We start from the raw sequence: 24,745 nt of genomic DNA, 5'->3' as shown, positions 1-24,745 counted from the left end.
TACTTTCAGTTCACTTTAGCGGAACACAATGATAAAAATGAAAACTTCACAATAACAATATTAATTATTGATATTTATAATAAAAACAGCAATATAAGTATGTCGACACCGACAAATTAGAAAGTTGCGCATCATAGGGTGTGCACCAAAAACGTAACGAGTTCATTCATCGATAGATTTTACTCCTCACATTTTTCTCATACCGGGCACCTTATATATGCAAATCGATTCTTAAGGAGTAAACTCCAATAAACAAATTATCAGTGTCAATATCATATTTTGATTTAAAGAAAAGTCGAAACGTCAAAATTTGTCTTTCTTTTAAAAATTATCAAAAAAAAAAACTAATTTCAAAACAGAGGAGACCTAAAATCAAGAACATTTAGATGCATTAATATATCAAAAGGTCTAAGAAATAAGAAATTGAAGTAATTTAAACCGTAATTTTTATATAATTTCCATGGTACGATGAACAATTCTCATATTAAAATAAAAACGCACACACGTTGTTTGTGCTTTGTCAAAGATAATTTCCTAATTCTTTTATAAGGACTGAGATGGTTAGATAAACAAAACACTCTTGATTTCATATTAGACGAGAAAAGAGGACATACACACTACTGTTTGTTTTGGTACTAGAAAGAAATTACTTCCCGAAACAAACTTGTCGTTAAGATATTTCTGGAAACAATGGTCTATTCGGGAAATTCAATAAAACGTTTGTTTGATTTAGACGCTTAGATTCTGAAGGATACAGAGATGTACTCAACATTACAACTAGACAATCTTTTGTTTTCTTGAAGAAATTTATCATCAATTCTTAAAACTGAATATAATACACGAAAAAGAAAATTTTTAGAAATGGTTCACTCAACTACGAACAATTTGGTAGATGACATACATATTTTTGAAGTGAATAACTGACAATAACGATATCTGCAACTGCTTTTGGAGCCTGATGGACAAGTTGGTTGTTACGCGAAAAGCTACTAGACTTCACCCTAGAATGGCAACTTGCACGCAATGAAAATGGCACCAAATCAATAATGTTGCAAGGGTATGAAACATAACTTCATTTGCACATGTTTTTGAGCAAGAAATATTGCGTCTTGCAATGCATTACACGTTTTATTGCATCATGTCAAGCGGCTTTAAGCACCGAAAGTAATCAGAACGTCAAATTTTTATCTTTATTGAAAACAAAAAACTAATTTTAAATCAGAAGAGACCTAAAATCAATATAGAAACATAAATATTTATTTTTAGTCAACTACAAGTATACAGAGTAGCTCTATCTTTTCACAAAATTCCCATCTACGTTCATGATAATTCTCATACCAGCGTTTCTTTACAAGGAGGAAACTTTTTCGTATCAATAATGTTATAGACGAATTTCAAACATAATGTTGTTTTTCAAGTGGACGCATTGCAAATCTTTGCATAACGTCGAAGACTTTCTCACCATTAGTGTCTTGATTTCAAATATAGGTCGGCCGATTTTAGAGCGATTTTTAGTTAAACGCCCTTCTGCAGAAAGTCTCTAAACTTACTTACTACTCAGCTCTACAGTTAATGAAGAACTTTGACCTCTTTTATTGAACAGCTCCACTTCCTTTGACTTTATTTCTGATTTTTAACTTTCATTCTTTTTAGATCCTATTCCTGATCCTTTTTTTAATGCCTCCAATTCCTCTTTTGCTCTACTCTTCTTTTATAGAACTTCTTTATTTACCTTTCTTCATGCATTTGCTCCAGATGACCGATACACTGATCCAAATATCTTCATCTTTTATTGGTCCACATATTTTTCTTTGATTTTGATTTTGAGTGATAGCAAGTCTCTAAAGAATAGCAATGATTGCCAGCATATATCATAGCTTTTATCTCCGCATCTAATTTATTTCTTACAATAATGATTGAGTCCAGATACGTAAATTTCTTTATTCTTTCGAAACCATATTTAGTATTTAATGCAGCTGGGACTATACTGTTTCTTTTGCCCATGATATTATATTGAATTTTTCGTTGTTAATAGAGTCCCACACACATCTTCTATCATCCAAACATTAGTTTTAATAATTTCATCGTAAGTTCTATTACAATCATCGTATACTTGTTCTTGTTTTATTATGGATGCCAAAATCTTCGATATTGTATATTTTTGGATATGCCATATTCATTTTAAATAAGCATTTTTATAAAAATTAATCAGTACGCTTTCCAAAACTACTTATAGGTCTATATCAATATATCAAAAATACTTCTGATAATTTTCGAGAGTAAAGTTGACTAAATCCATTCCATATTCAACGCTCGAAGCTTTCCTTGGAAATATCTCTCTATTCGACCCGAATGATTTAGAAACTCTCACATACAGTTTCCACAGGCTTAGAATAATCCCGGCTTCAAGTCTGGCGCTTGTTAGTGGGATACCCGTCCATTAGGATATGATAACAGTTCCTGGAATTTTCCATCTAAAAGTGACACAAGGGTGTATTTATTCGAGATTCGAAACAAGGTTGTAACTAACGGTTGGTTGAAGGACAATAAGCTCCGAAATCAATTTATTTATCAACAGTTTTTGATATACCTACACTGAAATGTAGAGAGATTAATCTAAACTTGCCTCCCCATTTATTAAAGTTAAAATTTCAATATTTCTGGTTTTGGAGAGGTTTTGAAATAGTTTTCTTGAGTTTAAACTTATTTTAGGACATTTTCCTCCATTTTTTAATGTAAAACGGCTTCATCTGATCACCAAGCAGGTTATTTTTGATGTACGGGACAAAAAATAAATAATTGGCTTCTAAATCAATTATTTGACCAACAATGTGAGATCTGAAACTGATCTGATGAAGTATGATACGTCTCTTTGACTTCATCCGAATTTCTCCAATGACTTTTGTAAACAAATGTATCCAGAATTGACTACCTCTAATAACATTGATGCCAGATGACTAATAATATCAAGGAAACTACTGACACGTTTCCTTTGATTTGCTTTTACCTCCTCCAATATTTCATATTCCAATTCACCAATCAGTCAGATGTCTTGGTATGTCACATGAACATCATTTGTGAACAGTTCGATATTTTCAGTTCTTTGATGCACTTTGTCCTGATAAGGATATTCAAGACAGTCTGGAGACTGTACTTTTCGATTAGATGTGTACATCATACTCAAATGACAAAATGTGGTTGAGGTTATGTTCACATTAAATGTATCCATCGTATACGCAATAACAATTTTCTAGAAGTTTTGAATTTGTTTATTAAAACCATTGTCTTAAAATAACACCAGCATCTATGCAGACCAAATTAAAAGAAATATGAAACCAGATTTTGATTTGTACGACATGATGAAAAAGTTGGTGAGATAATTAATACAGTGTGTTGACAAAATGCAATGCCTTTCGTAATTTAACAAATATTCAGAATGCGTCGATTGGTCTTTTCTAAAATCGCTGGAAACGGTTGTGATTTTTTCCAATTGATTTTCCTATATAGTCGAGGGTAGTATCTTTAATCAGATTGTAGGGATTTTGCAAAGAATTAACTGTCAATCTTGATCTGTGTTCTTACTTGGGAAAAATAACAAGGGATTGTTGTATTACCTACAGTATCCGTTCGGTTTGGTATACAAACGACGGGAAAATGTACACGTGGTGTATGTTAATTTTTGAAAGAGTTAAGCTTTAGAAATAACGTTTATTTTCCGCAGTTATCTTGTGTGCTCGTTCCAAAAATGTTATAAATCGAGAAAATAATTTAGAACAACTGAAAAACTAGATTTTCCAAGACAAATGGTAAAGACACGCTAGAGGATTCCATATGATTCAGGTTGGTAGCATTGTTAACTAAGTTCACTGCATCACTAGTAGCGTGTGCTCTCTTTTATTTTGAAGTTGTTGGTTGGTAATTGAACTTTATATCAGATTATTTGAACAATACGGAAAATTGTAGGTCTCCTTTATTTTATTTCTCAAATTTACTACATCAAAAATCAATATTCTCATTACTTTATTTTTGTTTTAGGGGAAGACCTTACACAGGGTAAGTTATTATAATATCAAAGATACAAATAACTTGAAATTTTCATTAAATAAACAGTAACGAAAACTTTAAGGGTATTGAGTCATGTGATTTGATAGCATCACTTGAAGAATCAAATCTTCCGAACGTTTACAGGAAATTCAATTCATATTTCCTGATAAATTCCAAGAGGAGTCCAACGCATTTACATTCAAAAATCAATTATTACTTTAAAGTAACCATAACAAAATATTTCTACGAGATCTCTTTGTAAAACTGCCCATTCTTGTTTCAACTCCGATCGATGTCGATTCTAATTAGTAGTCATCAAAGATCGGAATGGAAATACCGTGGAACTGGGACGTTTGTCATAGTTTATCGCGACGATCGATTGCAATTTACACTGTTGAATTAGAAGTGATTTGCTTATAACGAAATTACACCATGATATTTTTCCAATACTGTATATTTCATTAGTCAAAATATTATTTTGCATGGATAGGAAAGTCGACCTATTCTCACTTGGAGAATCAAGACGCTTCCAGAGGCACGTTTCATTTGGCAAAAATTCAATTTCTTATTTTTGTAGTCTGAATAATTCGATACTTTTCACAGTATTGTAAGTAGAAACAAAATTATAACATAGCAATATATAATATTAATATCGAACACATTTATTGTAAAAAACCCCGTCATCATAATTTATTTGGTTCACTCGTTTGGTGAATTTAACGATTTCTTCTTTTATTTCTCATGAATATGCAATTTTTAAATCAGGAAAAGGCCAAGAACCTGCTGACAAGTGCAAATATCGTCTCAACTCTTCATTACCATTTCACTTATACGTATACGTTATCTATTGATTCAATAATTCATGTGCGTTCATTATTTCAGCTCTTGTTGAGACGATCACACGTTTTTATGTACTCAGTACAGACAAAAAAATTATTATCGCTATCACATTTCCTAGTTATCGACATGTAAACAGCTTTAAATCATTTTATAAAGTCTGATTAATACTGGAGGTTAGACAACGTTTGATTTAATTAACTATATTTGTTTACTTGGATAGATGATGATCTGTCTAGTCACTCTGTCGGTTCATACATAGTCGGCAAGCTTTTTTTTAAATAAGCCCATTAACTTAAATTGGAGAGAAATTACATAGGATATCGACCAAAAAATAACAAATGAAAGTGAAAATAATCAACTTTAATCAAAATTCGCTGCTCAAGTTTTGAGATATGGCAACACTGATGTGAATAACGTGTTATCACACTTCGCCACAGGATAAAAATCGGCTTGTGCCAGAAAATATCGATGCTGTTCGAAAACTAGTATCGCCAAGATGACATACGAAACTAAGTGATGTAATTATACTAATTCAAATCCAGAATTGCTTGGTAGAATAATTAAAATCATTTTCAAATGAATGTTTTGGATAAAACAGCATTTAATCACTGTTAAGTTAGTTTTTGCTGTCAATGCAAATAGTCTTCATACTTCAGCTAGATACCTCGGTAGGCGTTAATAACAAAGCAGACTGATAATTATTATACAGAATGCGTAATTAAGTTGTATGTAATTGCCTGATATTTTAGTTTGAGTAGAATATTAATTCCTTGAACAGTAATTGTGTTTGTGGCAGAATTATTCTGTTTAATGATACAGAGTCGTCAATAAATTTTCGAACAATGTAAAAGGTAAATTTAATTTATTTAACTGGCGCATTGAAATAAATGTGTGTTTAAACAATTCAATGTTTTATGGTGTTATATATAATGTTGTTTCTAATAGTAATTTTTAATTTTATGGTTATTTTTGTTGCCTCGCCACTATTTTCTTCCTAAATTCTCCATTATTTTGTTTGAAATAGCTACTAGAATAAAACAATATGTTTATTTGCCATCCCTATATTTATGTGCTAATTAATTAATTACTCGGAAAACGTGTGATTTAAATATACACGGAATGTATAATGTAGGTAAAAGATAAGCAAATAATAGTGGATCATTTATAACTAAAATAGATTTTGGGAATGCACGTGCGGATTTGTATTGTTGATTAATATCTTAAGCTAATTCAACTATTATATAATTATTATTATAACAAGAATACATTGAACTGAAGGCTTTAAAGAATAGTTCGCAGACGAAGTAAAAACATACATCATATATATAAGAATAATAGAGGAATACGAAAAATATGAAGTGACTATAAACAAAGTGAATGATGCCATAAAAGAACTAAAGAAGACATACTGAGAAAGTTTCTGTTCCAATATGAAACATGACCTATATAAACCAAAAGGATAAGGTTAAAACAAAGAAGAACTTTTAGAAGAAGCTAACAAGAAAAGGGACTAGCTCTGAACAAATCGTTAACGAAATGATTAAGCACGGAGGAATACAAACAACTATTCAAAAATTTATCTCGACCTAAAATGTACCTACTGATGGTCAAAACAGCATCATCAAATTCTTGCTTAATTTTATTATGGATAAAATAATTAATAGCGTGGAAGAAGTTTCTGTAGGAGACAAGCTGGGACATAGATCAATAAAGATAATGCAATCTTGATAGTCAATAATGAGGATGACCTGCAGTTTTTGCTATATCGGCTCCAAACAACAGCCGAAAATCTTAATATGCAGATATCTGTAAAAAAACGTCAATGGTAATAGCAGAATACCTTACAAGACGTAAACTATCTGTGAACAACAACCCCAAAAATTCGAGTGAGCTAGAAAAAAAAAGAAGAACATGTTGAGGGAAGCAAAAATGAATACATTGAGAACTATCCAAGGAGTGAGCCTAAGACATCAAATAGGAAGCGAAGCTGTAAGAGAAGATCTAAAAATTCAGGATATAGTACGAGATCGAGGCGACGATATTGGAGAGAGCACGTAGATAGAATGATGAAAGATGGATGGGCTGAATGGGTAAAGGATGAAAAACCAACTTCAAGGAGACCTCCCGGCCGACCTCTCAAGTGATAGCACGAAAGCTTGACATCTACTTCTCAAGAAATGGAAATAAGACTTGAGAAAAGAGAAAGAAGGAGAAGAGGAATAAGAAGAAGTAGTAGTAGAAGAAGAAGGGTTCAAAAGATCAGAAGAAAATGATTAAATTAAGTAAATACTAACTAATAAGTCTTCATGTTATTCCAGAATTATTCTTTAAGGAATTTGTTACAAGTCTAAATTTGATGACTTTAGTTCATTAGTATCCTAGACATTTTGTTTATATTCGCTCTGCTCTTTCTTGTCCTTCTCAATGCTAAAAATGATGTAAAATTTTTTTTCGACAATTTTTCATTTCTGTGAAGGGCCAAAAGTCGCATTGTGCTAAATCTGGTGAGCTAGGTGAATGTGAAAACACAGATAAAGACTTTTAGGATTTTTCTATTTGAACAAGAAAGTCCGTCCGCTTTTGTACATTCTCATCTGCTTTTGAGGTTAAGGGACATCCTGACTAGTCTGCGTCTTCAACTTTTGAATCACCCATACCAGCTGTAAACAGTTATTAAACCATCACCATAGAAAGATCTTGATATTTTTTGAGTTTATGTTACACTTTTTTTAATTAAAAACAAAACTTAGATAATGTGTTTGCTAAAGCGCAATTGATAAAAAAGTTGGTAAAGAGGGTCTCTTGTCAATACAGTCCCTACGAGGAAAGATGGAAAAACCTGGCATGAGATACACATTGATGAGTCTTCTCCGTTTAAACGCGAAATACTGATGACTCTTAATCGGACATGGTCATCCAAGACGCCATCTTCCTGCTATGGACATCACGAAATGTTTTTGGTGTCCATGTAAACTCACAGTTCATGCATACAAACGATCACTGCATTTTCTGCTATCTTGCATCCATTTTTATCTATTTTTTTTTTTGGAAAATAATCATACTCATCACTGCAATAGTCGGATTTTCGGTTTTATACAAATTATGAATAATGACACACTATTATTAGTTTGAATTAAAACAATGAGATAGAAATAAGACAGAGGTTGATTCCCTAGTCAAAATGGGATCAGCAAAATCACCAGAAAGTCTAGATCTGTGTAGCTGTGAAGTCACCTGGCAAGACAGTCCCTACGAAGATAGATGGAAACACCTGGTATGACACGAGGTAATCAACTGCTCCATTTAAACACTTGCTAAATACAACTGGTGACTTTTAATTGAACAAAGTTATCTAAGATGTCATATTAATGATATGGGGGCATCATGGAATTTCTTTGGTGCGTAGAAGGTTCCAAAACAAGAACTAGACTCATAGTTTACCCATTGATCTCAGGACCTTCAAGCCTAAGTGTTAATTATCACTATGTCTGAACAGAAATTTTTTTGTCTATTATGTATGTAACCTCATTTTTTGTCTGCTCCAATTTTTGTTAATTGTCTAAATTTTGTAAGAGTAGCAAGTTGTTTTTGATATCATTTCCTTTTCCATCACTAGTGTCCATAAACTGGAATTCAATTAAGCCCTTTATGTTTGTAGAAATAATATTTTTATCTTTTTTGAATTTAATGAAACGTTCCATATTCTGATTATTTTCCCCAAAGGAGATCACTATCTCACTTGACAGTTGTATTTATCAATTAATATACTATCGAAAAATGAGAATATTGTTTCAGGAAACCTAATCCAATTCGAAATATCATCAAGTTACGTTACTTTATGAACACACTGTCTATATGAAGTCAGTAGGAAGTAATCAGCCGATAACTTCCAGTCATGAGTTAAATATGGCAACTCTGAAAGAGATACATTTTTCAGTTGTTCTATTTCATCGTATTTTTTTATAACAACTGGTATGTTGTCAGAATTTTATATTGACACGAAGCTTTATCGTAATCTATTACTTAGTTTGTTGGATGATGCTACAATAAGCAACCAGACCTTTCAGTAGTTTTCTGAAATGGTATCTAGAAGTCATGATGAATAGATAAATTTTTGTGAATTGCTTACTCAAAACTAAACGCATATAGATTTGAATCAATTTTTTTTGATCGAATACTTGTACTAATTGATTCGTAAATACCCAAATAGCAACTGTGTACACAATTCCAGCCGATATTTTGACGTGTATAGGTCAAGTATTACATTACAAAAGATTTAACATTCTCCTAAAATATTTGCACAAAATCAAACCCCTTAAACTTTCTCAAAGCCATTCAAAAACATTTTAAGTGTATGTTTATTTAAATAATAGAAAAGAACACAGTTTTGTGTATTCGGTAACCCAATACCGGGGTAGTTTTATTTTACCTACGATACAGTGACATTTCACATATGTTGGTAGCTCTGCAGCGAAGGAAGTATGGCGCCAGCGATCTAAGTTTGTTTTTCTCAAAACCCGGACTAGAGGCAGACTTGCATTGTCATCATGTCAGTTTATTGGAAGATGATAATGTCTATTTTAATCCGGAACACGAAGGCCACATTTTCAGAACTTTATTGCAAGTCATAACCGATTGAGAGAATTCCATGTTGATTTTAATAGCTATGTAGAGCGTGCTTGTAGCAGGCTGTCTCTTATTAGTTCATGAGATACAGGTTGATAAAAGAAAAAGGAGAAAAGAACACATATTTTATTACAAGATGGGGATACAAACTGGATATATCGCAATCAGCCTCTTCAAGTAGGAATAAATTACCCTCAAATTTGAAATATGCACAATGATTACAATAACTTTGTTATTTTAAATGGATCACCCTGTATATCGAAATCCATATTATGTTTCCTATACCTAAATGCCATAATTTCAGAGTTATAGCTACATTTGAGTTATATATAATACATTTAGGTGGATATGAATAACAAATTTGACATTTCAATAAATTATTATTGTTAAAGTTTCTTGGAACTCACAATGGTTTATCTGGAAAAGAACGAATTTTAATGATATTAGGATATGGTGATAGACGTAGAAGTCAACAAGAAACGTCTAATATCAATAATAATTTATATCTTAACCGAAATCACATAACAAGATCTACTGTCAGTAAATTAGTGAAAAAATTTAAGGAAACTAGTTCAGTAAAATATTTATCCTTTTTTTTTACTAACTTACTGACACTAGACCTTGTTACGATATTTGTATTAGCACATAAATTATTAAAGAATATTCAAATTGTACGAGTTTATTCAATCGTAGCCATCTAAATGTACAGCATTTATTGTAACTTTGGTGGAGATACTGTAAATGTAGTTATAAGTCCCGAAGTTGCCTTGTCACTTCTTCTTGTACATTTTTGTATATCTGTATTATATCCATGTTATTTATAAGCAATTGATTATATTATTTTACGTGTCACGATGCTCCTCAACCAAAACTAAATGAATATACAATTCAACTGGTTTGAAAATTATTTTTTTGAAAATTTCTTTTTGTTTTTAATTTACCTTTTCCATGTTACTAACTCTCATACACGACAATAGTTATTTGTATGCATGCCAAGGACTGAAAGTGCTACTTTGTTTTGTTGTACAAAGTAGTATTTAATAATTAATCAGATCCAAAACTTTTTCAATTATACTGAGGAAAGAAATTAAATAATAGACAATTATAAACATTTTATTTATTGAACAATATAATGTACTTAATGATATATATCATCATTCATTGTTATTCATTAATTTAGACAAAACTTCGGGCAAAACAAATGATTTCAGAAAATTAAAAATTCAAGGTTATGAAAAATCATCGAGGTGAAACTGTCAATATTGAAGTGATTAGAGTCACACACGGAACTGTCACTTTAACTACATAGAACAGTCAAAACGCAATATACAGAACGAACAACTTTCAGATGGCGTCGCCTAAAAACTATTTGCCAAAATACAAAATTTGAAATTCGATACAAACGGAGGCGGTAGATTTTTGAGAGTAAAGTGCGTCTAGCCAGTATTCAGATAATATTTATATAACATAACATAACATAACCGTTATGAATTCAATAAAAGAAACGGTATTATTTGTTTCCTGCTAAAAATATTATTCCAATGACTCAATTTTGATATATACAGCAGTTAATTTCTTTCTTTATACCATTGGTATATTTTTTACTATATTAGCTGATCCATCAAACATCCTCATAAAATATCTCATTCGTCCTAAAAATAAGGGGTACTACATCACATTATCTAGAACCAGTATCACTTTTCTAGGGCGTGGTAGATAAAAAACGCGAACAAAAGCTGCCATGTTTCATAATGGATGTGTTTCCATATCCCATACCGCTGCACAAAGAGTATCGCCATCTATAGAGGGCAATTAGGGCGGGGGACCAGTCATGTGATACCATCTCTTAATTTGAATACTAAATGCAGCCAAGGGCTAGTCTATGACTTAATATATACTCTTGATTATGCCATTTTATAACTATTTTTCTATTGAATTTCGTATAAATTTTTTAAAAACGAATGTTTGACTTTTTCGATCACTTCCTAAACTCCGTTACTTTTTCTTCATAACTTCATAACTTGTTTTGAAAGACAATGTAAACCTATCGACATGAGAGAGCGATCTATAAAAGTTGTTAATATCAATGTATTTGTTTCCATCCATCAAAACTGAAATTTAACGGTGAATTTATAAAAATGTACGAAATTAACCATCGTATATAACTTTTACTGGTGTGAGTTAGTTTGCGACAATTAACTATTGGATAGTAGAATTCAAACAAAATCCCTAAGTAGCGGCCAAGTTCAACATCACAGTGATGGATAAAATAAGGTGTCAACGCCAGGAATAATGAAGAAAATCTTCAATGTAGTATTGGAAGAAATAGAAGGTATTCTAAAAAATGTAGTACGTCATATACTTTCTGAAAATTTGGACATAGGATCCGTGCTCTTACACTCAATCAAAATCATGTCTCATTTGAATGTTTAGCGAAGCTGCACCGCTGCGAATAAAAAATTTCATTCCGTTTCAATAGCATGAGTGGCAATAGACTTATAAGACTACAAAGAAGGCGAATCCTTTGAGAGTCATTTAATTCACAATGTTCAGAACGTATCCTTCTTCCTCTTCTACTGCCTTGTACATACAGTGGCGACGGTGGCCAGTCCAGTGTTTTATACTGCGTAGCCACGACATTTGTTTTTGGCCCACTCCTCTTTTTCCTTCGATCTTTCCTTGTACGATCAATTGGAGTATTGCATATCTTTCTCCTCTAAGAACGTGACCCAAGTATCCAACCTTTCGCACCTTGATGAAGTTGAACAACTCTTTCAGTCGCCGCTCGTTCCTCACTCTATTTATCCATGGTATACGCAACATTCATCGAAGGGTGGTCCACATTTCGGAGGCTTCTAATTTATCAAAGGTCAAAGGAGATATTACGGTTACACAACATCGGTTTAAATGATTGCCTGGAGAACTGTATCCACTGTAAATATTTTTACGAACGTCCAAGGGAAGATAATGAAGAAAAATCTTAGGTAACTGATTAATCAGTAAGCGTTATAACATTAATACAATGCACCAGGTCAACATTTTGTAATCTCAAAGAGCAAAATTAATGATCTGAAGTTTGAAATGTTTCCTCATCCGCTCTATGTACCAAATTTGAACCATTAGAATTATAATATGTTCCCAAATTAAAAAAAAAATCAGATTTAATGAAGTTATGTCGGCTGTTGTGGAGAACAAGAACTTCACCTGGTAACTTCAATAATTGCTAATGTTAACTTAAACAGTTTCTTCTTTATACTCAACAAAATTACCAACTACCTATCAATTTGGTATTTAAAAGAAACAAATACACAAATGATGCTAAATTCTCCCTACTAAATAATGTTTACTCTAGCCTAAACAGCCATCACTCCACTGCAATAACTTTTTCTAAAGCTTTCGATTGTGTTAATCATAAAATTTCAATGAACAAATTGTGGTACTACAGTTTCAGGGGAACAGCTCTCGCGAGGTTTAAGTCATACCTTACCAACAGAAGTCAGCTTGTAAGAGCTGATACAACGATGTCTTCTTGCAAGTCAATAGAATGTGGAGTGCCTCAAGGCTCAGTACTAGACCCTATTTTGTTTCGTTTGTTTATAAACGACATCGTCTATCTAGACATCAGTGGTAAAATATGTCTTTTTGCAGACGATACTAGTTTCTCTTGGAGCAACTCTGATCTCACGGCATTTCATAGGACCATATCTAGTGACCTAATCACCCTTAAATCATGGTGGGATTCTAGTCTTCTCTGTCCCAACGTGTCTAAAAACAAAGTTTTATCATATAAAAAAAATTCATTGCAGTCTTTAAAAAATTAAGTTCCCCCTGTTTTGCTTTGAGATCAGTTTCCAAAGAACTTGGACTTATCCATCGCCTTAACAGTTTTTATGCCCTTACTGAGTCGCATCTCCGATATGCCTTTCACCACGCTCAGAATTAGTTAAGGACTCAATATTTTACAATGCAAAAAAATGCACAATCACTTGCCAATTGAAATCAAATCGATATCATCTTTTCCCGCAATAATTTGAAGGCATATTTACTGGAAAGTGCCTTCTACTCTGTAAATAATGATAATATTTACTTGATGCATACTGGTTTAATTTTTGCTATGGAATACTAATTATTACCTAGAATTTTATCACTCATTGTGGTTTTCTTCTGTATATTGAAATTTTACTTTATTTGTATCTTTATTTAGTTATTTTTATGTATTTTAGTTGTTACAAGTTTTTGTATACAAATTGTATACAATAAACTCTCTTATTGAAGAATTTATTTCGAAATACTAATAGAGATCAAAATCGGATACATTCTAAGCCAAATTATAATTTTTTTCTACCGAATCTCAAGTGAGAAATTAACGTGACGTATCATTTCCACTCGGCATCTTTTTTCTTTGCTAAAAATACCAGGAAACGATATTATTTCATATGAGAACAAACGATTAGGGTGCGGCGAAATTAGAAAAAGAAACAAAAACGTCCTGTGGAGCGACACATATAGGTGGTGTGGATATGACAAATGAATGACTGACCTACGCGGCAGGATCTCGAGTTCCAGTTAATGAACCAACTTGATTACCACAATCATATTCGTACTAGAGTTGGAGAGTTAAAATAACTATTTTTTGTTTTTAAATATTCTTCATTTTAGGTCTCTTTTGTTTCAAAATTATGAATCAATGATTACCTTCATCGTGAATTCTAATGAAACTACAAATAATTTAATTGATTACTGCTATATATTTGAGATGTAAGGACTAAGGAAAAATCAATTTTTCTTATTAGAACAAAGTTCTAGTTTGATTATCAAAAAAATCTAGTTTTGAAACAGAAGAGATCTTAAATTAAGAACATTTAGACACATAAGCATATCAAAAGGTCCAAGAAATAAGAAATTAAAGAAATAACTACACACACCTCCAAAAGTCTTGGCCCCCCCTTGTTTATTTGTCACATGTTCATTTAGATTTCAGCATTTTTCGTTTACAAGTACCTTCTTATCTTATACAAATAAAAGCAATTAAGAAGCAAAAACTTGGGTAATTATACACTTTCACGGTCACCTGGTTTTTTGGCTCTAGAAAATCGAAAAATGGATGGATTTTAATGATCTTGGTCTCAAAATGTTCCATTTTACGGCGGATTTATAAAAAAAATTAGTAGAAATAGCTGGAATGAAAATTTCTCATAGTTTTGCTGTTTTAAATTGTGAAAAAAACGGTTTTGCAAAATAATATTTTACAAAAAATTATGGTAATTATACACTTTTCGGTCACCTGGTTTTTTGGCTCTAGAAAATCGAAAAATGGATGGATTTTAATGATCTTGGTCTCAAAATGTTCTATTTTATCGCGGATTTATAAAAAAAATTAGTAGAAATAGCTGGAATGAAAATTTCTCATAGTTTTACTGTTTTAAATCGTAAAAAAAACGGTTTTGCAAAATAATCCTTTACAAAAAATTATCTCATTATCAGATAAAGTTCTTATATTTTTTTTTGTATTCTACATAAATTAATAAACAATTTAAAAAAAAATCCAAAAAGAATGGTTTTTTCAGTTTTTATAGCTTAAAATGAAATCGATGAAAAACAATCAATTTTCGTGAGTAGTTTCGTACTATATTCTTGAATGTTAATAGTTTTTGGACCATTAAAAATCGAAAAATAGATAAATTCTATAATTTTGGTCTCAAAATGTTCTATTTTACGACGAATTTATGGAAAACACAGGGGTAGTGGCTGAATTTGCGGTTTTTAATAGTTTTAAACCTAAAATAGTAGAAAAACTTTTTTTTTCAGAATATTCATTTTTTTATGTAAATTGCGAAAAAAAATATACGAACTTGATTCCACGACGTCAGAAACAGTTACGAAGGATTATATGTAGAAAGTCATTTTTTTTGGCATTTAAAGTCATGAAACTGTAAAAAATATTTATTTTTTTTAATTTTCGTATTTTTTTTATACATCCGCCGTAAAATGGAACATTTTGAGACCAAGATCATTAAAATCCATGCATTTTTCGATTTTCTAGAGCTAAAAAACCAGGAGACCGTGAAAGTGTATAATTACCAAAACTTGTTTTCGTATGAAAATATTCAGAATTTTGTAAAAGAAGTCAGTTTTGAATTGTAGTGTGCATAGAAAGTATTCGTTGAAGTTTGTCTAAGATGCCAGGAAATCCGATTTCTCAATTTGATCGAACAAGAATTGTGGCCATATACCAAGAGGGTTTCTCAAATCATGAGATTGCTAGGCGTTTAAATAAGTGGCCCTTTTTCAAGAAACTGGTGGCGTTGCACGAAGGCCGGTGTCTGGTCGACCTAGAGCGACTTCAGAAAGGGAAGATCAGTATATGGCTAATTTCACTCGAAGAAACCGAATAATAGCGGTAACAACCCTTCGAAGTCATTTTTGGCATACCTACCGAAGAGTAACTTCGAGAAGTACCAGGAGGTTACATTCCTTAAATCTCAGGGCAAAAAGACCTTTAAGGGTACCTAGACTTCTACTTCGACATAGAGCTGAACGTCGCCAATGGACCGAAGAGCATCGGATTTGGCTTTTACCCCAATGGCGCAACGTCTTATTTTCTGACGAGTCACTCAATTTTCGCAAGAGGCATTGTCCCTTATCAAGGTGGATTATTTATGTTTTGGGGGCGGTATAATGTATGGTCGCCGCACTCCACTTATTCTTATTGAGCGAACAATGACCGGTACCATAAACGCTCAAAACATTATCCAAGCAATCGTGCAACTTTTGCGCAACGAATATGGAGCAAATTTCATTTTCTAAGATGATAATGCCAGACCACATCGTGTACCAAGAGTACAGAATATGCTACAGCAAACTAGCCAGACATGAATCCCATCGAACATGTATGGGATTATCTTGGCAGAGCAATATCCAATCGAGAAAACCCCCCTTTAACTCTCCGGGACCTAAGTGCTGCTGTTCAAGAAGAGTGGAACAACAATATTGCCAATAATGTTATTGATGAGCTAATTCGTGGTATGCCAAGACGCGTTGGAGAATTAATTACAAGAAGAGGTGGAAACACAAGTTATTAAGTTATGTTATTTTCAGTATTCACATTTTTTTCTTAAAAAAATATTTTATTATACAAAATTTTGCTATTTTTACACGAATGCAAGTTTTTGTTTTGTAATTGTTTTCATTTGTATGATACGATAAACAAGTATTTGCAAACAAAAAATCCTCAAATTAATATAAACTTGCGAAAAATTACCAAGGGGGGCAAGACTTTTGGAGATGTGTTTATTTTTTGATAATAGAATAAAAAGTGATATTTGTTTGGTTAGTATTATTAGTAGAAATTTGTTTGCCTCATAATTCCTCATTTTTTCAACAAATAATTGATTGTAATAATATTATATTATTCACTAGTGGCCATTACTCATGAAGAAGATTTTTACACCACGAAAAAAGCGAAAAAACAGCGAAAAACGCAATATTTATTTCTAATTTACGTCAACAACAATATTAGAATTAATTAATATATTCCTACAGGTGGATATACTTTACCTGTAATATGTTATGATTCACATTCACATTCTTTCCGATAGCCAAGCAGCCTTGAAAGCACTGAAGGTAAAGAGTGCACGTCCAAGTTAGCGTGGGAGTACAAAAACACTCTAAAAGAACTAAATAACAAAAAGAAAGTAACCTTAATATGGTTATAAGACCACCAGAGTATACCAGAAAATGAAGAAACAAATAGCCTTGTCAAACAATGGACCAAATTTGACAGCCTTTTGTTGGGTTGCTAATCCTTTAGTCACACATTGATTATTATCTTATGTAGAGGTTCTTCAAAGAGACAAAGTGCCTCAAGAGCCCACTCAAAATTGTTCACAAGATCACCAACTAAACGATAATTGGGCAACATTATGCTGATTTTCTAATACTTTCTATGACATTCGCTATATTCACCTGATCTATTTAAACCCTGATTATCTCTGTTCCCAAGCATTCTAAAATATCTATTGATATCAAATCTGAAGATATTTCTAGATCCGCCACTGAAAGAGATTAATAAAGATCATTACAGAATTGTAATTCTCGCAGAGAGAAACGCCGTGCGCGTCGGAGCACACACCGTTTTCGCTAATGATGGTCGTTGCTTACGTGCTAACTCTGATTGCGGGTACTCTTATAAGTAATTAGGGTCACAGTAGAAGAATAGCGCCTCTATTTTTCATCTTTGGAAATCGTATTGATGGAGAAAGCACGGAATGATATTGTTAATAATATATAGAATGTAGAATGACGATGTGGCATTGTTAGTAGATTGGTTGAAGTGATCGACTACAATGCGAATCATTTGTTACTTTCTATAGTCTTTGTTCTTGATGTATTAACTTTAATATAATATCGTTTATTCGCCATAGAATACAAATTACGCCATTAATGACCATAAGCTTCCTAATACCGTCGTTCGATCAATATTCGAAAATTCTTGGCCGTAAATAACGCATCACCCTTTATATCAATATCAAAACCTAAAATGTTAATCTTCTGGGATTATTTCTTTTCTATCACAAAAGTATTTTAAATGTTAGCGATAAAATTTAGCAAAATTTCTTATCAGCAAATAACTGATTTTGTGGTTTTTGAAAATTTTGATTTTATGCATTTTTTTTTTCATTCTATTGTTGTACCAACTTGTGGACAGCAGTAATTTAAGTCAATCAAGGTGTGTTAAAGTCGAGACAAGTTAAACAAAAAATGAACAGAGTTAGGCAGTTAAGTCAACGTGAAACTGAAAGAATAGCCGAGTTAGTTGGACAGGGATAAAGTTATCGTGAAGTTGCAAATCTGTTTGGCGTACACCACACAACCATTGGCAGATTGATGCAAAGATTTCGAGATACCGGTTCACATTCTAGAAGGACGTCCTTCAGTTTTAACTCCTCGAGATGGCCGTTTTTTGCAATTAAATTCATTAAGAAATCGGTCAGTGACAAGTGTCGAGCTCAACAGCCTTTTACAAGAATTCCGAAATGTAAATATCTCTGATAGATCAATAAGACGACATCTTCAGAATGCTGGTCTACCCAAGGAGCATCGTGTTACTAGACTAAGATTCGCAAGGCAACAGTTAGATTGGAATTTAGAAAATTGGTGTTTTATTTATTGATTGATGAGACAATAATCAATTTAATAGGTTCAGATAGACGTGATCAAATTCGTAGACGGCGAGGAGATTTGCGCAGTCTTGTATCATTCCCAGGGGAGGAATTTGTTTTGATACCCGCTCAGAATTAGTGTCTTTTCCTAGAACCACCCTTAACGCAGCAAGATACATAACTGACATTCTTGAAAATCACGTTTGGGTCATCTATTGGTGATAATTTTCGATCAATGCATGATAATGCTGGACCACATGTTGAGGCAGATGTTCTGAATTACCTAAACGGAGTAGGAATTCATACACTGGACTGGATACCAAGGTATGAATCCTATCGTGCATGTCTGGGACATTTTAAAACGCCGCATTCGTCGTCGAAATCCATCTCCTCAAAATTTAAATTAGCTTGAGCAAGCGGCATTAGAGCAGTGAGAGAACATACTTCAAAAAGTGATACAACATCTAATTGAAACCATACCCAGGAGAATATTAGCATAAATTACATCCAGAAGCGGAAATACATGCTACTAGCGTTTTAAAAAAAGGAACAGAAATCGTGGTGGTGCGTTATTTTTGACAACGAGTGTATATTTAAGCAGTTCACAATTGATAATTTATTGTAATATGTATCGTCAAAAATGATTTGACTATTTTTTTAATAGCTTCTCTATTGATAGTAGATCAAATTGATCATTACTTCAACTCACCAACAATCAACATGGGTAAACACATTAGATGTCGAGTATACTAGTTATTTTGAACAATTAAATGCGTTTTTTTGAGTGAGAAGTTAAAAACAAATCATAAATTCTATGCAAATCTATTTGATACAGACATTGAAAAGCTTCTATTTTATTGCTGAGATATCAGTACAAAGTAATTATGATCTTTTTTCAAAAAAAATTGTGTAATGTGTATTATGAATTAATATACAAGGACAAAGTTTCTTATATTTCAATAATAGTTATCGTGTTTTTTCTCAGCGTGTCGCTGGAGTTAAATCTAGTTTGAGAGGTGTGTTATCCTGATGGAAACCCACTTTTTTATCTCCAAATGTGGTCACATTTTTCAAATTTCTCTTTCTACGTATATTTTGCAACATATATTGATAAGTGCTAACATCCTCACGTTAAGGCTGGAAACTTTCCAGACAATCCTCGTATTTCTCTTTATTAGTCACAGGAAAACCATCTTTTCTATAATATTGTGAACTTAAAGCTTATTGGTTCCTACCGTGGACGAATATTAACGAGGGTAATAAATTCAGTAAAATATTCCTTTCCGAAACGAGTTTTGATTTTAATCACAAGGCATGGATAAATATGAATATCCCATACTGAAACCACATTTTAAAACAAAATAATTGTGGCTATATAGTACCAGCAGTATACAGTGGGTTCATAACATAACTTTTACTATTTTCACATGATTTAGGCTATCACCATCCTGTAATTATTTGCATATTCTCTATATCTATTGAATTCTAACTTTATTCAGTCTATATAAAATTACTAAATTGTATTTCTTAGTCTCTAGGTTTTGTTACGTACACGACGTATCTTGGTTATCTCCAGAAAAAATAGTCCAAGAGCAATGAATCAGGAGATTTGGCTGGTCACTATATTGTACTCTTTTTTACCAATCTATCTGTGAACAAGTTCATTTAAGTAATTTCCAACAGCAAAATTAAAGTGATGGTACATTTCTTATTGCAGGAATTAATTGATTTACAACAAATCTTATTACAATATGCTCCAAAATATACTAAATTGGAAATACAGAGATATAACTTTATATATTTTTTTCGTGATGATTTGTCATCATATCAGGTCTCGTTTCTATGAAAATCAGTTTAAAATAGCATGTAAAATTTGGATCTTTATCAAAATATATTTTTACATGTTATGTTAAACTGATTTTCATAGGAAAAAGACCCAAAATCAAAACAAATTATTATGTAAAACTTTATATTAATATTATTATCAAACTTATTCGGTTACTGCATATTTCTGAAAATCTAGAGATTTTTTCTCGTAAATCTCACCCCATAGATAAGTATTTGGTAGTTTAAGATCAAGGTAGTGTGACAAGATAGTTGGAATAATGTGTTTTCAAAAGGTTTCTAGTAAATAGCAACACCAGGTATGTCATTATAATATCCGGACCAATCACAGTATGTTGACATTGGACATTAGATCATTACACTTTCACAGTGGTTTTTGGATGATGATATACGGCTTCTTCAAACCAAAGAAGCCAATTTTTTGTTAATGTAATCTTACTACTGCACCTGACTTTTGTCTGAGAATCATACATTATTCAAGAGATCTAATTTCTCGTACAGCATAGCAAAAAATTGTCCTAGAATTCATATTTTAGTTTGTCCATCGTTGTAAATTTAAATTCACGTCTATGTGAAAGTTTTGAATCAATGTATAGTTGATATTCGCCAAAAACTTCGGTTCGTTGATTGCAAAGCCTGATTGACGATACTTCCATGATTCTAATTCATTCTTACAGTTACTCTCTACCACGAGTTCAGTTTCATCGGCAGAATGATGAAATTGAATAGCTGCTTAGTACATTCTTAACTAAAACTGAACCAGCAAATTGTATTGTATATCATAACGGCGCATACCGTACCCATTGCCTACTGCAAAGAGTTATTCGACAGCACTGGTTCCCATTATGTTTGCCCCAACATCAACTTCCAAAGGTCAGTATCTCTCTAGTTTTTACAATTGTAGAGATTAACTAAACCTTGGATTGACCAGAAATAAAATGAGGGTCTGTCGCATTATTTGAGAATTTCTAAACTATTCAAACGAACATTAAAAAACTAGACCTTCATTTAGATGAATGACTAACATAGTTAGAATACCGATCTCGTTTAAAAATGTCGAAAGATTAGTTGATCGTTGGTTAGATTTCCTTAAGAAGCGAGTTAAGTAATTATGTTTAGCTAAAGATACTAGTTACCGATACTATAGAATAGAGCTTATCCTGTCAAACCGCCCAAATCAGATAAAGAACCAGTACATAATTATCGGCCCTGAAATAGATCCTACTCAAATTACAAACAAAATTACTACCCCCCATCGGCACCAAATACCACTTTAAGATCTCAATATACCACTATTATAATGTTCCATATGACAACGTTGAAAAGACCACTGAAAACTATAGATGCGTGTTCCTGTTTTGAAACTGATCCCCTTTCAGATTTTTTACTAGGTATTGTTTGGTATATACAAATGATTGTTGGGAACGAGAAAAAAGACCGCTATCAGTTTCATCTAAAAGTGAGCGGATTATAAAGTATACAAGGGTGGATGAAAACAAAAAAGTTCGATATGACATTCAAATGAAAGTATTCACTATAGTAGACAGAAGTAATTATCTGCTTAAGAAGTCCGAATTTAAATTATGTACTTGAAGAATACGAAACTCGTGGTATTATTTCATAGAAAAAGCGGCAATTGCCAAATTGAAAGAATCACTTAATTATTAAAAAACTCTGTTCAGTCTCTGAAGAAGATATTTGTTTTTCATCCGGAGTAGAAAGTAATTCACATCAATGACCTTACGAGAAAGATCGATGTGTAGGGGGTGTACTACACTTGTACGACCCACTAAAACCCTTCCTCTTTAAGCTAAACCTCGTTGAGGTTCCCATATTTTTTCACGTCGTCATCGAGCAAATTGTCGCATGAAATTGTTTCTTCATCATCATCTGCAACGTTCCAGTTCCCTTCTTTTTGATCATAATTCCTGTGATATTCTCGTTTGAACAGGTAGGATCGGAAGTACCCGTGACAGTAGTTGGGTCAAGTAATTTCCGTTACATCTCTCTATCTAGCCATTGTGAGTCGTGCGCAGTCCAACTACCTCGTCGATAGCTTTGTCGTTGATTTCATTGGCCTTTTTCTCCAAGTTAGTCGCTACAACCAAGTCAATGCTGTGGAATTATAACCAAAATGTCTTGGTACAGTCACCAAATGCAAATTATATAGTTCAACCTGTAGAAAACAGTCAACTAATCAGAGTTGTTGAACTACGATTGGCAACAATTAATGCTTGAACTACCGTAATCTAATTCTCCAATTAGAACAGATGAAATGCTGTTTGGAGACTAGCTATATGAAGAAAGGCAACTGGTTAACCAAGGCGTACAATTGTCGCAGCCGCCTAATAGTTTGAAGACTGGTGATTAAGATCAACGTGCTGGTTCAAAGATATAATGAATAGCAATATAATGAAGAATGGAATGTTTTGCTGGAGAAATGGTTTGAGTAACTTTTCTTTACGATAGTCAATCAACACTTGGTTTATCTGTACGGGGATCCATAAAACAACACGTCCGCTTATTGTATATCATTTTTTGTCGGTTACAAGATATAATTGTTATATAATAGATATTGAAGAGGATACTGTCTTATTTGTACTACCCACTGCACACTCTGGTGTAGTTAATCTACAATAACATAACTTCGAACGAAGTGCTACAAGTAGACATTTCTTGATGTACAAAATAATCGAGGTGTATCAGTAATCAATGTTGTTATCAATCTAGAAACTTCTTTAGTTTTTATTCGGATTCAAAATTACCTTATATATAAAAATTGGGGTACGAAATAAAACAATTTTATTTTCCCTTAACAAAGTACCTATCAGTGCAAAAAATAAAACAGTCGAGGGGTCGAACAACTGACGTAATAAAGATTTCATCACGGAACCAACTCATGTGTTCACAGTAATATCATCGAGAGAGGAAAACAAGAAAACAAGGTCTAACATTGTCTTTGGTGCGGAATAATAGCAATCTACCTTGGGTAGTGTAGTCTTTGATGCCGGGAAAGTCGAATGATGTTAACAGACTATTCTGTAAACAAACTCGATTATCATTAGGTTGGTTTCGTGTCTTGCCTTCGAGGCCTTATTTCAATATTTAATCAACTTAATTCGGGTGTATGGATTTTGATAGAGATGCGCTCGTACAAAAGATGCGGTAGAAAATTTGAATTAGACGAGAATTAAAAGCCGCACGATCAACGTTTCGTATTTTTTATTATCTTAATTTAAACCTTGAAGAAAGTAGCTTGGAACAGATATTTATCTGGAAAAGTAATAAATACGTTAAGTACTGCATATGTTTACAATATCATTATTTCACTCAATCCTGTACTGTTTTCTGTTATTTGAACTCGAAGCCTTATCTTTTGAACCATTGTGATAAGTAACAGTATCAATTATAGGCGCAGACTTTAAGGGCATTGATTTTTCTAGAAATATTTTTTTGTATTTTTCATAATTCACCTCATTATTGTAATCTCTCTATTTGGTATAAGGCGGGTCATGAAATAGCGAAAATCTTATTTAATTTTTAGTTTCAGTGAATCATTCAAAAGTATAGATAAACAACAACATTATACAAAAAATTAACCCCTTGGAATTCCTTAATAAAACCATTTAATAAATCGAATAATATCGAAAAAATAATGAACCTAAATAGGGTTTTATATATAATTTGAAATATTTTTTTAAATAATCATCAGGTAGATTCTCTTAGTAGGATTCACAATCAATGGATGTTGTGAACTATGCAAATATGCAATAAAACTAAAATTAAATTATTGAGCTAAAACAATTCTAACAGTGACATGCCTCGTATAAAATCCGTGATGAATTATGCAAACAAGATATATTTCATTTCAAATTAAAGCCAACTACGATTCGAGGCCAGTGATTATCATGATAGAGTTATAACAATGTTAAAACACGCCAAAGGGGTGAATGGAAATTCTTGTATGTAATATAGACCCCACGTTGAGATATGGGCAAATTGGATAGTAGCTCGACTACAACCATTATTTTTGTGTTGTTAGGAGTTTGAGGGAAGTTTCTCAAGATGAATGTTGCCAGAGTTTTGTATTTCGGACTCTATTATGCAGGGTGTCTTACGACGAGTTAAAACTATCTGTGTATGGCAAAATACGTATAGTAAAATCATGAAAATGTGTACGTTTGGGTTTTCGGATACGAACTTTTTAACTAAAATATTTTCAAAGATGG

General features: G+C 32.5%; 1 protein-coding gene across 2 annotated transcripts in view; it reads left to right on the top strand.

Moving 5' to 3' along the window:
* The window catches only part of LOC130441330 (homeobox protein SIX3), a 90,027-nt gene that overhangs the window by 52,958 nt on the left and 12,324 nt on the right, over positions 1 to 24,745 (top strand). The window contains exon 2 of one of the 2 annotated variants that reach the window (XM_056774953.1): positions 4,036 to 4,053. The exons of the other annotated variant lie outside the window; for it this stretch is intronic. Within the exon in view, the coding sequence (XP_056630931.1) occupies positions 4,036 to 4,053 (18 nt within the window). The remainder of the gene's footprint in view (positions 1 to 4,035; positions 4,054 to 24,745) is intronic. 2 annotated transcript variants of the gene reach the window in all.

Source organism: Diorhabda sublineata, chromosome 3 (genome assembly GCF_026230105.1).
Source record: "Diorhabda sublineata isolate icDioSubl1.1 chromosome 3, icDioSubl1.1, whole genome shotgun sequence".
Taxonomy (NCBI): domain Eukaryota; kingdom Metazoa; phylum Arthropoda; class Insecta; order Coleoptera; family Chrysomelidae; genus Diorhabda; species Diorhabda sublineata.
This window is presented reverse-complemented; position numbering and strand designations above follow the sequence as displayed.